At 37.3% G+C, this 15,523-nt stretch overlaps 1 protein-coding gene across 4 annotated transcripts in view; it reads left to right on the top strand.

The window, feature by feature from the left end:
* Znf292 (zinc finger protein 292) overlaps positions 1 to 15,523 on the top strand; it is a 93,060-nt gene that overhangs the window by 57,778 nt on the left and 19,759 nt on the right. For all 4 annotated transcript variants that reach the window (XR_015047438.1, XM_021161175.3, XM_085839432.1 and 1 more), the window contains exons 5-7: positions 725 to 927; positions 8,317 to 8,453; positions 11,706 to 11,847. Coding sequence is in view for 3 of the 4 variants with exons in the window: in XM_021161175.3 (XP_021016834.1) it covers positions 725 to 927; positions 8,317 to 8,453; positions 11,706 to 11,847 (482 nt within the window). In the remaining variant the exon portion in view is untranslated. The remainder of the gene's footprint in view (positions 1 to 724; positions 928 to 8,316; positions 8,454 to 11,705; positions 11,848 to 15,523) is intronic.

Below are 15,523 nucleotides of genomic sequence, written 5' to 3' on the forward strand. Positions count from 1 at the left end.
GGTCTATAGAGTGAGTTCTAGGACAGTCAGAGCTACATGGAGAAACAAAACAAACAAGAAGAATAACTGCATTGGGAGATTTACTATGATTTTAAAAGAATTTGATGCAGAAATATTTGTATAAGCAAGAAGTTTATTCAAGCTAGGTGTGGTGGTATACACCTTTACTCTGAAGGCAAAGGCTGGAGGATCTCCATGAGTTCAAGGTTAACCTGATCTAATTGTTCCAAACCTTCCAGGGCTACACTGTTGAGACCCTGTCTCCAAAAAAGAAAAAGAAAAGAAAAAAAAAAAAAAAGAAAAGAAAAGAAAGAAAGAAAAGCGGGGGTGGGGAACCTTTTAGTCCATTTTAAATGTGGCCTTAGGTATTAAAACATTTGCTGTGACTTTAAAAGTTGTCAAGCTTGGGATAGTATCACATTCCTGTAACCCTAACAACTGGGCAACTGAAACAGGCAGGTCACACGTGGTAAGCCAGCCTGGGCTACATAGAGAGTTCAGGACATCATAAGCAATATAGTAAGACCCTGCTACAAGGTGGGCCGTATGATTTCCCTTTATTTATAAAGTTGAATATTGCATGATATCCTTACTGACAGTAGTAGAAACTTGCTAAAAGGGAATAGTTTGAGTTTCTGTGTCTTAAAAAAATTTTTAAAGTATTTATTTGTGTTGCAAATGATTTACAAAATGTTAATAATATATTATGTCTTGTTTTTTTAAGTGAATGAATTTTTAGCTTTTGAGGGTCCCATCTTGTTGGATATGAGAATTAAACATCTAATCAAAACAAATCAGTTAAGTCAAGCAACCGCTCTAGCAAAGCTGTGTTCTGATCATCCTGAGATTGGTACAAAAGGTAGTTTTAAACAAACTTACCTTGTCTGTCTTTGCACATCATCTCCAAGTGAAAAGCTAATTGAAGAGGTGAGTATATTTTTTGTTAGTAATTATTTTTTAAAGTGGATAACTTAAGTTTAGATTAGAATGTTTTGGACTTCCTTGTTTGTAAATAATGGAGCACATTTGTCTATACTGTGGTATGTTTGTGGGTAAGGGCAACTTGAATCATATGGGACAGACAGTGCCCTCAACAGTGCCATGGCAGTGGTGGTCATGGCAGTATTTATGTCATAACTTCATTTTTATTTGACATCAGGATACCTAAGAGTATTTTTACCTGACTAATTTAACAAGAAGAATAAGACTAGGTAGAAGTCATATAAATTATCTTTGTATATATAGACTGTATTTAAATAGATACATGCTATATAACAAAATATACCATTCAAAAATTAAATGTTACTTGCCTATTTTATGTAAATAGAATTTTAGTTTCTTTTCCAGACTGTTTATACTTCATTTGTATTCAAGTGTAGAATTTGCAAAGTTCTAGAAGTATAATCATTACCCAAAAGGAAACTATATTTTTGTACATTCAATTTTACAATTAAAAGTTGACATAGTAGTTTGTGTTTAAATAATTTAGATAAAAATTAATAATGTATTGAACTGTAAGAGTTTAGTAGTGTAGTACTCTATGAACACTGTTTTTAAATGTCTTATATTTCTGCTATATATCTTGACTCCAGAGCAGTAAAAAGAAATAAAGGATATGTGGAGATTAAGGCAGGCAAAATTCTGATACAGAATGGGCAGATTATCACCAGGTTCCATCTCTTACTAAGGAGCTATTAGCAGTGTGTAGTTGCTGAGAGGGAGACAATGGAGGAGGTGGGGCAAGGGGCTGGCCACTGATGGGATTACATGTTCCAGTGAAGAGCCTCACACATACATATGGGCAGCACTCAGTGGGCTCTGCACTGGTTGGTTGGTTGGTTGGTTGGTTTGTCTTTTAAGACATGAAGAAATTAGAGAAGGTTGATGAAGATAGTCGTGATTATATTTCACTGTGTACCAGTCTGAATTGCCAAGAGTAGAGTACCTTTCTGTTTGGTGGACTTGGTACTTTAAAAGGAATGCTGGAACCTAAGGTAGAGTGCACAGTCATCAGTAGACTGAGAAGCCTGTAATTAGAGTTCAGAAGCATGGTTGCCTCGGGTGATTGTCACATGAGGGTAAAGATTGTGTGTAATAGCTGTGTGCTTTTTCCTGTGATTGCACAATGAAGAAGCTAGATGGTACAAATTTGGACTAAGATGATAAATAAGCCTCTTGGATATGGTGAGAATATTGGAAAACCAGAGTGGTTTCTTCAGTCTGTAGGCTGGAGGGAGTAAAACATAGGCTTGGACCTTACTCTGTTAGTTTACACATTGTCTAGTCTGTAACTATTTCTCTTTACCGATTCTTTTATTTTCAGACAATTTGCATTTTTCAATCACCATGTATGAGAGCAAATCTAATCCCGAAACTTTCCTATTAGTTGAAAATGAGAATTAAACTGAGAATTTAATTAAGAAATAAAATTTCTTAAAATATCTTCTGAAGTGTGTTTGGCAACAAATGCAGAATGAGTTTTGTAGACAGTGGGAGGCAGTAATCAGTAAATTTAAGAAGTGTATTTGCAACTGTCTCTGCACAAATCAAGCTCTGCACAAATCAAGTTTGCTAATGGAGAACTGTCTGAGATTACGGTTGTTAGATTACCTTTGAACTGAGTTTTTAGTCTCAAAACTGTGTTTCTAGATGTTTAAATGACCAGGTCTTGAAATATGCAATTCATTTCCTTCTTGCTATAATTATCTGGCCTACTCTGAGATATACACCAGAAAAATTCTCTCTGGGGATTCTAGGCATTTCTTTTACTAAACATATAAAATTAACTTTTATTTTGTTTTTATCTTCTTATTAATAAATATGGTTCACTAAGATCTCTGTGTCCTCCAACCAAGGAAAACTGTCAGCCATAGTGAACAAATTTTAGGTTTGTGTATATGGATAAATCCTTGTGGAAAGTCCATTTTCTTAGAAATAGATTACTTTTGTAATATTGTTTTTTATTTTTTTTTTAGATTTATTTATTTATTATATGTAAGTACACTGTACCTGTCTTCAGACACTCCAGAAGAGGGCGCCAGATCTCGTTACGGATGGTTGTGAGCCACCATGTGGTTGCTGGGATTTGAACTCTGGACCTTTGGAAGAGCAGTCGGGTGCTCTTACCCACTGAGCCATCTCACCAGCCCCTGTAATATTGTTTTAAGAAGTGTATTTGCAACTGTTTCTTGTCCCATATGAGGAAAATGTTTTAAAGTCGATTTGTCAACCAGTCTTCTTATTTCTGCCCCAAGGGAAAATAGTCATGTCATTTGCACCTTGAAACTTTCCCAAAGGAATTGCCTCCTTTAGGGATTGTGTTTACAAGTGTATGTATGTACGTATGTATGTATGTATGTATGTATGTATGTATGTATGTATATCCCTCCTCTTCTCACAGTTTTTGTTCCTTTTTCTCCTCCTCTTTCTCTTTTTTTAGTGTGTGTGTGTGTGTGTGTGTGTGTGTGTGTGTGTGTGTGTAAGATTTGAGTTTTAAAAGCATGTTCCTTAGAGAATATGGGGATAGATTTAATTAAAAGTCAGGTGTTGTCTAAATTGATAATCCTGAGGTAATTCTTGTCCACATGATTCAGTGGGCAAGAAATGAACTATTTTCCAGCAGTAATAGCTGCTGTCCCTGTTAGATGTCAGACTTAAGGGCTGTAAGAAAGGATGCATATTTCATTGTTTGCTATAATAAGCTTTTCTTAGACTCTTGGCAGAGCTAGTAGAACAGTTGGCAGCTTTAGCTTACCTCCAGTTTTTCAATTGATTCTATCTTTAGAATAAACATGGAAGAGTTTTTTGAATGCCCTTTTGTTTTCTCTCTAGTCATCATTTTCTCTCTCCTCTTTCTCTGGGATGGAGAGTGTGGGTGAAGTGTTTGCCACACAAGTGTGAGAACCTGATTTCAGATCCTGTAAACCCAGACAAAACATGGAAGCCTTTATATGTCTATAATCCCAGTGCTCCTGTGATGAGATGGGAACAGCAGTAAGCAAGAGGCCGAGGTGAAGGCAGACACAGTCAGGGACGATAGCCAGCCAGAGACAACAGGCACCACTTCCAGCTGACTCCATGTCATTCACTTGCCCACCACCACCACACCCCCAGCACAAAGAGTTTTTTCAGAGTTCCCTTAAATCAACTTAGAAATATAACTTAAATACTTTTCTTACATTTCCTACACACATATATTTTATATATTTAAAACACACAGTCATTAACTGACAACACTTTGTTTTACTGACCTCATTCCAATTTGTTCTGTTTACATGTAATAACTTCAGTTCGTTAATATAAATTTGTGGTATATTTAACTAGACAGGTGGATATTTAGATTGGTGTCTTGTAAGTGAACCTCCTTGCATCCTTGAAAATATACTGATACATTTAATTCAGTGATGTGGAATTGATTCTAAGAATCTACATATTTTAGACATGTGAATGGTAGCACAGACCTATAATCCCAACACTGGGGGGTGGGGGTGGGGTTGAAGCAGGAAGATTGCTAGGTCAAGGCCAGCTCAAGGTGTGCCTGGTCTTTAAAAAAAAAAAATCAAGAATTAAAACAAAGAATCTACATATTGTAAATAGGGTAGAGACAAATTATTCAGGAAAGCAACAACAAAAAAACCCCATGACAATGACTGTGTCCTGAAATTCCTTCATTTCTGACACTGGATGTCTTGATGAAGGAATATTGCTAGTTGTATGGTGTTTGTACTTTCTTTTTAGGTGTGATGATGTTTGCCTTGAAAATTCTTTCTGTATGATACAAAAACGTATTTTGCTGAGCAAACTGTAATCTTGAGACTACTAATGGAAAATTGAATTAATATATTTTAAAATATAGTTGGTAAACATGAAGTACTACTTAAATGTTTTATACTTTTATTAAGTAGCACAGAGAACCATATGAAAATAAAGTCATTATTTACATTCTAAAATTATATTTCTGCTTTATAAGAGGATTTAGCAAGGTATATCTTTAACAAATAGATCGTTCTATTCAGTCTTACATTTGAAATTTGGCCTATTTTATAAAAATAGGACATAGTCCCTAAATTGGTGATATATTGGTAATTCCTGAATTATGCTGCCTTGTAATTTTAAAACAATTAATTGTTTTCAAATGGTTATATTTTACTTCCACAAATTAACTATTCACTCATTAATTTAAAATTTAGTTCTCTTATCTGTGCTATTGGCTTTTTTTTTTTTTTTTTTTAAAGAACTTCTCGCAAATCAGGAAAAAATTAAGTTTGAGGTAAGGGCCATGTTTCTGGAACCTGTATAGGAGTGAGAGGAGAGAAGCAGCCCACAGAACTGTTTTCTCTGAATGCTAGTGCACAGCACGTTCAACATACACTGGGTAACAGTACAGCAACACAGTCTTTAGTTGAAGTTTTTGTATATTTTGAGGATATGAACTTTTTCACTTGGTACACTGTATGCATTTACATATGTATATACATAGATGTGATATATACATATACATATACATATATATATATATATATATACACACACACACACACACACAGATACATATAAATAGAGGGAGAGGAACTAGCACATACACTTCAAATATTAAGAGTTAGTTTAATGGAGGTATTGTGGGAAATAATTACACAATTGGTGCCATATGAGCTTTCAACAGGAATTCAGGTTTTAGATGAAACTGATGAGATTCAAAGATATCATATTTTCAAGAGATAATGAATTTTTTTAAACTTGAACAAGTAAAAAACAATGTTTAACACTCTAGGACCTCAATATACTTAGATATGTGGAATTCTGAAGATGAGACTAAATCTAAGCCTGTATTAAAATCTTGACTGTCAGTAAATTAATAATTTTGAGTAACTTAAATCTCTGAGCATCCCAAGTTAGCAAATCTGAGGTCTGAATTTTCCTCAAATCTCTTAACTTTTTGAACACAGACATACCACCAATGAAAAATCCCACCTCTGCCATCATGTTATGGGTCACAGCAAGACACAGGTACACTAAAGATACTGCATGGGATACTGACCTTCGGGCATGTGTATAAGATGGGAAAGGACATTTTATGTGCAGATTTGGACCCCAAACCCAGTATCTCATTGTATATATGCAAATAATTTTAAAAATCTGAAAGGTACAGCATATCTGGTTCCAAGCAATCTAGGTAAGTGACCCTCAGCTTTGGTAGTGTCTTCCTGCAGCCTCTCCTGTCGATTATCCATGCTAATTCTGAAGAAGCTGGCCCTCATAAGTATCTTGCTCCATTACTGTTATTAACATGTTATAAAAATGCTTTTAAAAAGAACTTGCAGCTCATCTGACATTTGTCATGATGAATGTATTAGAGTAATTAAAATTAACAAAAGCCTTGTAAAAGATAATGTAATAAAATGATAAGGGTTTAGATCTTTGATGTCAGTCAGATATGGTTTGATTTGTGGGTCTAGTTCTTAATTGTTGTAAGCAAATTAATTTCTTATCTATAAAATATTATACTCTCTGCCTAATGAGAAAATTATAATTACAGTGTGCATGAAATGTCTGACGCTGTGTTTAACATATTGTAGCTACTTTAAAATACTGATTATATAAACATACATCTTCTGGACCCTTGATTGTTGGGTTGTGTAAATGGCATAGCTTACAGATAAAGCTTTGCTACAGCCTGTCTGACAGCTCTTACTGGACTGGAGTTACCACAAGTGGTCCACACACACACAGTCTTTATTCAGCCTTTTCCCTGGGTGGCTGGCTCCATGTGTCTGATCACAGTTTAGGATTCGGTCAGAGCAAGCTACCGATTGCACCCTATTTTAAAATGGTTGTTAGTAAGCTAAAGAGCTGAGGGAGGGATTGAGCGCAAAGGCCTTGACTTGGCTCCCACACCTTCATGATGGTTTCCAACCACTCCTGACTCCATCTTCAGAACTCCATCAGTCAGATTCCATCTTCTGGTCTCTGGCACTAGGCACACGTATGGTACATATATGTACATGTAGGCACTAGTACATACACATAAACAAAAACAAAATCTTTCTTAACATCTTTAAGAACAAGTCATTGTTAGATCACAAAGAGGGAAGTCAATGATTTTCTTAGTGTTTTCCTGTTTTTGTTTTGTAATTCACCCCAGCCTAGAAATTACAATTACTTGCCCCTCTGCTCCTGAATGCTGAGATGTGTCTGCAAACACCATCATGCCAAACCTCTAGTTTCCCAGTCCTGTCCTTTTACTACTTACTACTACTGATCAACCTTAAAATCACATATCAGTCTTACACACATAACACCTATCCTTTTGCTTGCATCTGATGAGTTGTGAGAGAGACTTATCAGCCAGGAGAGACAACCACAGTCCTGTGGTACATGGGTGCTGATGGCCTTCATTCCTCAGTTCCATCTCATGTATACCGTTAGGAATTCAATCTTTCTATTTCCTGAAGAAAAGATAATCTCTCCTTGTTTATTGTTATAGCAAATTGTAGAAGTCCCTGTGTAATTCTGTTTTATATGTATAAATAATTAAGTGATACACCTTACATTTGTTTTAAACACTAGGTTAAATGATTCAGGTTGCCTTTAGAGAATATGAACTTCCAGCAACGCTTTGAGTTGGAGCAAGTTTATATGAAAAGCAAAATAGTAGAGATGAGGGAGCCTCATACAGTGATAGAGCTGTATTCAATACTCTGGGTTGTTTCTCCCCTTAAGATTAGTAGACAGTTTATTAGTCTATATCCACTACATTCTCTGTGTCTTCGGGTTTAGTAATGGTTTGAATCAGTGAGTCAAAGAGTAACAGTGAAAGTGCTGTGGTTTTCTTCTCTGGTAATGGATCCAATTTAATGGGTAAAAGATGCTTATGATTAATTAACTCCTGGTAGTTACCGAACATTCATGCATTCTGAAGGTAGTTGGCATCCTGTGGTTTTAGTACTCTCTCAGAATACTGTATTAACATTTATCAGTTATAAAGAGTGGTTATAGCCGGGCGCAGTGGCATATGCCTTAAATCCCAGCACTCGGGAGGCAGAGGCAGGCGGATTTCTGAGTTCAAGGCCAGCCTGGTCTACAAAGTGAGTCCAGAAACCTGGTCTCGAAAAAAACAAAACAAACAAAAAAAAAGAGTGGTTATTTTAAAAAATAACTTGCCAAGTCTTTATCTCAGTTATCATATGATAGTATATAACTTTGATATGTTTTACTGATAAGAATTTGTGTGTATCAAAAGGAAAATTAAATTTATTGTTGTGTGTGTGTGTATCCTAAAGCCACTTCATGACCTGTTTTTGTTTCCTTTTTCTATAGATTTCAGAAGTGGATTGCAAAGATGCGTTAGAAATGATCTGTAACTTAGAGTCGGAGGGCGATGAGAAAAGCGCCCTGGTTTTGTGCACTGCCTTTCTGTCGCGGCAGCTCCAGCAAGGAGACATGTACTGTGCTTGGTGAGTTGCTTCTCATTTCTAAGGATTGTGTTAAATTAGTAAACAGAGGTCAGGTGCGCTGACACAAGCCGTTAATCCCATTACTCTGGTGGCATTGTCAACTCATTTTTATGATTTCTAGTCTTGCCTGGCCTACGCCGTAAGTTGCAGGTCAGCCAGCACCAGATAGTGAGACCCTGTCTAAAAAAGAAATAAAAACAATTATAAGAATACAAAGTAGATTTTAAGAATTGATATAATCAAGATGGCCTCCTGCAGTAGTAGGGAGCACAGCTATCGCCATGCCTCTGGCCGTAACCCTGACCGAGATTACCTCTGCCTCTGGTGGCAGGACACATGACAGAGGCACCTGGCCCCTCCAAGCAGCAAGGAGACCAGCTGTGTGCTGCTGCTGGGGGCCATGCTGATGGCTGTGCTCTGTGCTTCCTCTGGAGATATGGGCATGCTAGTCCATGCTACCTGCTACTTTGGGCAAGTGGCCTCAGTAACTACAGTGACATTGAAGACTGTTGTGACAACCCCTGCCCCCACCTCAGAGAGAGAGAGAGAGAGAGAATATGAATGAGAGAATAAAAGAAAAGGTACACACAGAGAGAAGGTGTGGGCTCAGTTTTCTTTAAGGGCCTGGCTACTGTGAAGTGGGATGTTATGGAGGCAGAAAAGAATTCATAAAATTTAGAGATTTTTTTTTTTTTTTTTTTTTTTGGTTTTTGTTTTGTTTTGTTTTGTTTTGTTTTGTTTTCGAGGCAGGGTTTCTCTGTGTAGCCCTGGCTGTCCTGGAACTCACTTTGTAGACCAGGCTGGCCTTGAACTCAGAAATCCACCTGCCTGTGCCTCCCGAGTGCTGGGATTAAAGGCGTGCACCACCACACCTGGCTAAATTTAGAGATTTTTAAAAATCTTTTCTTACCAAGACAAAAAGTGTATTTTCAGGTATTCTGTTCTATGCAATCTGATTATCAAATAGTTCATATTTTAGTTTTAGGAATTCTTTGTGTTATCAGACAGTATTAAATTTGTTTTCAGTTCTTTCTACCTATCTGTGATTAGAGTATTTTTTTTTCCTTTTTAAATATTTATTTATTATTATATGTAAGTACACTGTAGCTATCCTCAGACACACCAGAAGAGGGCATCAGATCTCATTACAGGTGGTTGGGAGCCACTATGTGGTGCTGGGATTTGAACTCAGGACCTTCAGAAGAGCACTCATGCTTTCAACTGCTGAGCCATCTCTCCAGCCCGAGTATATTTTTTCACCTACATATTATATATTTTGAGCTACTTGGCACTTATTGGTGGAAATACAGCGTATTTAATAGCTGTATTGAGCATCCTCCTGGCTGGCTTCTTGGGTATTCTCCTTAAGATGTGACCCAGCACACTCCCAAACTTCTGTAGCACCCTTGGGGGGGCTGCAGCTTATTCTGACTTCCATTAAGATAAAAAACTTGATAACAGCCCTAGGTTATTGTTACCCGAGAAGAGCTCTTGTCACTCAGTGGCAAGGTAGTCTTTAAAGAAACTGGATTATAGCATCCTGGCATTTAAGAATATTTGCATTCACACAGCATGTGAATGAATCTAGAACAGGCAAGGTAAATAAATAAATGACTGTGCAATCAGAGTTCAGAGTTACCAAGCTTTTCTGAGCAGTTGCCTCTTGTGAATAAGTTAAATCTTAAATACAGAGGTGATTGCTCTTAAAGTCATGGATAACTACAGTGTGTGTTTCATGGACAAGTAGATTTTCTGAGCATAAGATAATGTGAGAGTCAGTAATATCTAGGGAATCATTGCTACATGGTTTAAAGCGACATCAAAGCGAATTTTATGTGACACACAGAAGCTGCCTCTTACCACCTCTGAAGGCAGCGTTAGAAACTTTATGTAGAAAACACAGTTAAAGCACAGTTGGGAGTTGTTTGGAGAATGGCTAGAGAGGACACAAGGAGGAAGAAAGAGGAATTGCAGAGCTTAGGTGAGTGAGTAATCCAACTAGCGTGTAGAAGGCCTTCCTTCCCTCTGGGTATGGCTCGAGGCAAAAGTGAAATGTAAAATAAACGTCCTGCATCTGTTTTGAGTACAGTAAAAAGTTTAGGCTATTTGGAGATAATGATGAATTCAATAGAAAGAGCTGAAGGAGGAAGAATGGCAGCCACCCTGTTCATGCACAGTACACACTGCTTAGAGATAGGAACATTCTTAGAAATGTGTGGTTTAAAGAATTTGTCATTGAAAAGGCTGCGGTGGTATACCTCACTAACGGGGTATTGTTATGGAGCCAATCAAACAATACGTGGCCTGCTGTTGACTACAAGCTGTTAAAGGAATCATGGGTTAATTCAGATTTGGGTTTTAGAAAAATCAAAGTAGACGAGACTTCTAAAGAACTAGAAAGGTGAATGCTGCCAAAAGTTTCTCACTAGCTCCTCCAGAGATGTTCCGTCCAGTGAGTGAGCAGCAAAGAAGATAGTAGCTAAAGAGCTGGAGTCTGAAGAAAACATTAGCAAAAGCTGCTCTTGAACAATTGTTGAAAATGCTCAATCGGGGGGATTAAATGAGTGATGGAAGAGAAATTGGGCACAACTGGCACATTTATCATTTTAGTTATTTTCTGTGAAAACATTGTTATTAACATCAGATAAGCTTAGAATTGAGTTTCCTTTTTGTTTAACCTTTGTGTCACATGCGTGCTTTCCTTCCGGGGTCTGTAACATCATTGGTCGTTCCGTTCACCTAATAGTGACAGCCTTCTGGATAGGCGTTAATGTAGACAATACTTTCTTTATGGAGCTGTTATTTGGGGAGATGGTGTAATTGAAGGCCTGCTAGGTGAAGGGTCTATCTCTGAGGTACACCCTAATCCTAGATAGGTATGTTTTTAATTCTTATGCCTTGTTAGATGTTATGCACACAGACTTTGTATTTTTATATTACATAGTCTAAAGTCCAAATGTGACTCAAAGATTTTCTTTATATGACTTGTTTAAGTATTATGTTTTCTTATTAAAAGACAGCTACTCTGAGATTGAAAAATACTGATTAATATAGTAAGAAACTGCATCTGATTTTTATTCTTTAGAAACTCAAAGAGGCTATTTATCTTGTATTCAGACATAATTTTATCCAGAGAATTGGAATCTAAAGTCAGTTTTAATTTCAAATGTAATGGCTACATTAATGCACGATATGATTATTCTATGATTATTACATTACTCCTGTTTATCCTTCAAACTTTTTCTTTCAAAGGGAACTCACTCTGTTTTGGAGTAAATTGCAGCAAAGGGTGGAACCATCAGTACAAGTGTACCTGGAAAGGTGTCGGCAGCTTTCCCTGTTAACGAAGACTGTGTATCACATTTTCTTCCTGATTAAAGTTATTAATTCAGAGGTAAGACTATTCAGGCTACTTTTCCTTAATTTAAATTGTGTAACTTGTCTTTAGTAAGATCTTTTCTTTTGTTATTTTGACACTTTATTTAATGAAATTTTTTTTCTTTCACTTTAGTGTTTTGGACCTTGATTTTATTTTTATATATGTGTGTGTGTCTGTGTGTGTGTGTCTGTGTGTGTGTACACACACACACTAATTAATCCTTTGAAATATTTGATCTAGAGAAACCTAGCTGTTGATACAAAAACTGTCCTCTTACCATCTGTAATATTCCCCATTTTTGTTTTTTGGTGTCCTAGTGTGGTGTTATAGTGCTTTGGGAGTTTAGCTTTATGCAAGTTCGGAAAGTGTATAAAGAAGTGTGGAAATTATTCTATTTCTGGCAGTGGGTCCAAAAAAAAAAACCAGACTAAACACTCCTCTGGCACAAATACTTGATAAAATTAAGCAACATTTTGGCAGCTGAGATTACAAGAACATTAGGAAAATACCCCTCCCCTCCTAGGATTCCACAGAAAAGGTAACTTAATAAGTGGACCAAAAAGCCTGAACTAGGGGCTAGGCTATAGGTTTGGTAGAGTGCTTGCTATAGCATGCCCTGTGCTTGAATCCCAACACCACATGAACCAGAAAGGTGGTGCACATATACAGTCCCAGATCAGACTTACCCATGGCTACATAGTTAGTTCAATGCAAGCTTGGGATGTATCGGATCTTGTTAGGAAGAAGGAGAGAGAGGAGAGAAGTAAGGAAACGGAAACTTGAACTGATGGGTATCCTCTTAAAGACCAGAGATAGTATATAGACATCAGATGAAGTGTTGAACCCTCTCAAATTAGGGAGTTTGATCTGAATTCTTCCCTTATACTCAGCTAACTTCTGGGTCAAAACAGGTTAATATTTCCCTAAGAAATTATAACCATAACTCTTAACACAGATTAGGGGGCTGTTTATATATCCTCATGACAAGTAAATAATCAGCATTTAAGAGGTAAGAAACCCGGACTAGACATAGTTGCAGAAGCAGAACTGCTTTGAAGGGGCGTGCTGTCTGTACAAGATTTTGTTTTATTTTCTTTTGTTTTTCGAGACAAGGTTTCTCTGTGCAGTCCTGGCTGTCCTGGAACTCACTCTGTAGACCAGGCTGGCCTCAAACTCGGAAATCTGCCTGCCTCTGCCTCCCGAGTGCTGGGAACAAGATCCATTTTTAAAGCCTTGCTTAAGCTGAGTTCATCATCAAGGCTTATAAAAGCAGATAGAAGGATAGAATTAAGCATGCAGGTATAATTGTCATAAACTGCATATAAAGCCATGAATGAAAAACTGAAATAATTTCCCCAGAGAGCAGAAGGATTGGGGCTGGAGGCAAGGCTTTGATGTTAAAAGCACATACTGTTCTTGGGGATGACCTGAGTGAAGTTTCCTGCGCTCATAGAAGGCAGGTCACAATCATAACTCCACCTTCAAAGAACCCTGTCCCTCTAGTTTCTTCTTGTACCCACAACTCATGTGCACAAACACGTAATTAAAAATAACAAAAATAATTGTGTGCTGGAGAGACGGACTTAGTGGTTGCAAGCACCAGCTGCTCTTTGGTTTGATTCCGGGTACCCACCTGGCAGCTTATTACCTGCAGTACCTGTCAGTCTGCTTCTCGGGAGCTGCTGCCGCCTTGTGGAACTCAAGAGTACCAGGCACACATGGGAAAGACATACTTTCAACCAAAGACCTCATTCACATAAAAATACACAAAAACACTATCAACGAGAATAGCAGGATCAATTTGTCTAATAGTATGGATAATGTAAAGAGAATAAATTATTTTTAAAAAGACAATGACAACAGATTTTAAGAGTCAGAACTTTTGCAACTGCAGAAATGTAGTAATTGAAAATTTAAAAGCAGCATAGATAAACACGTAGATTATATGCACCTAAAGAGACTGACAGGTGCTGCAGACTTACCACGATGAGAATCCAGCACTGAGCTTACCCCTGCCCTGTGGACTCATTTTCTTACAGTAACCTGTATTCAGCTCTTTACTGCAGGATGACCTAAAGTCCTATCACTGCAGAGAACGGAAAAATTAAGCATGAAAACATTTTTAAAAATCATGTACAAATTCTTTTGAAAGATGAAATAAGAACAAAAATAATCCTCTTTTAAAAATACCTCCTATTGTCTATATTTGGTCAAGAAGTCTTAAATAAATTTTTTGTATCTATTTTGTCCTGAAATAATTTTTCTTTTAGGAGTGAAAACAAAGGGCATCTTTCTACTTTGTAGATCTTCCTCTCTCTTCACCCTTGTTAACACATCCTTACTTTTTTTATGTTATATAAAGTAGTGTCAGAGTTAACAATAACTTGAAATAGGGCAACAAGTGTCCGAGGAGATTGCTGTGCAGTTTTAACCATCCGCTGTGTTACTACTTAATATCTAGCTTAGTGGGTAGCATGACGAGCAGAAGAAACCCGGAACCAGAGGCCATGGGAGCTAGGTGTTAGTTAGTCTTATCTCACTGCTGACGGGCCTAACCACTCTGGCATTCCTTTCTCAATTCGATGAGTCAAAGGGATAAGGGGAAAGTGACTGCCTCGTCCCTACTTCTTTTCTTGTAAGGAGGCCCTCTCGTTCTGCCAAGAGTGTTTCTCCATGATGACAGCCATATTTTAAGCCCAGTGGCTCCTTCATATTTATGTAGCACAGATGGTAGCATGTCCTCATAATTATAGTGTGCTTTGATCAACTGAGACAGGATGTCATATGGTCCAGGGTGGCCAGGAACTTGATATGTAACTAATGACTTAGAACTTTGTCTCATGCTGCCTCTTCCTCCCAAGTGTCTGCATTGCAGGTGTATACCACACCCAGCAGGGTAGTTTGGTACATCTCCATTCATGTAGTATAGTTTGTCTCAAACTCCTTATAGTTAGACTTGAAAACTATAGCCCTGCCCTTAAAGGTTTTATCATCTGTTGCTAGAATAATTGCAGTATATGCAATATATGCTACAGCCCTTTCTACTACATTGTAATGTTGAGACTCCTAGTACATGTGTATCATCTCTAAAGAATGTATAAGTATACTGTACATGAGTTGATATTTTAGTTTATGATAGCACTAGAAACCCCACTTTTAAGACTCAAGTAATTGGGGGTAATTGGGGCTGGAGAGATGGCTCAGCGGTTAAGAGCACCGCTTGTTCTTCCAGAGGTCCTGAGTTCAATTCCCAGCAACCACATGGTGGTTCACAACCATCTGTAATGGGATTTGGTGCCCTCTTCTGGTGTCTCTGAAGACAGCTACAGTGTACCCATAAATACAATAAGCAAACAAGCAAAAAAAGGCTCAAGTAATTTTCTTCTTTACTAACAAGTCAGGTCTGAGGAATGAGCTCGTAACTGAATTAAGGTTGTATTTTTAAAAAATTACAAAGGCAAATGTAAAATTAATGATACATTGATAAAGATCCTTAATGACCATTTACTGTTCCCCAGACACTTTTACTAAACTGTACCAGGTACTTTAGATTCTAATTTATTTTATAGATCACACCTAGTGTTAAGTCTGAGTGTTGTTGTGGACTCTGTTATAGGACTTGTTGTCTTTTAAACATTATTAAAAGGTGTGTTTTTATTTTTCTATTCATATGAGTGTGTGTTTGTGTGTG

The sequence above is a fragment of the Mus caroli genome, unplaced genomic scaffold, assembly GCF_978045245.1.
Source record: "Mus caroli unplaced genomic scaffold, Mus_caroli_1 scaffold_6, whole genome shotgun sequence".
In the NCBI taxonomy this organism is placed as follows: domain Eukaryota; kingdom Metazoa; phylum Chordata; class Mammalia; order Rodentia; family Muridae; genus Mus; species Mus caroli.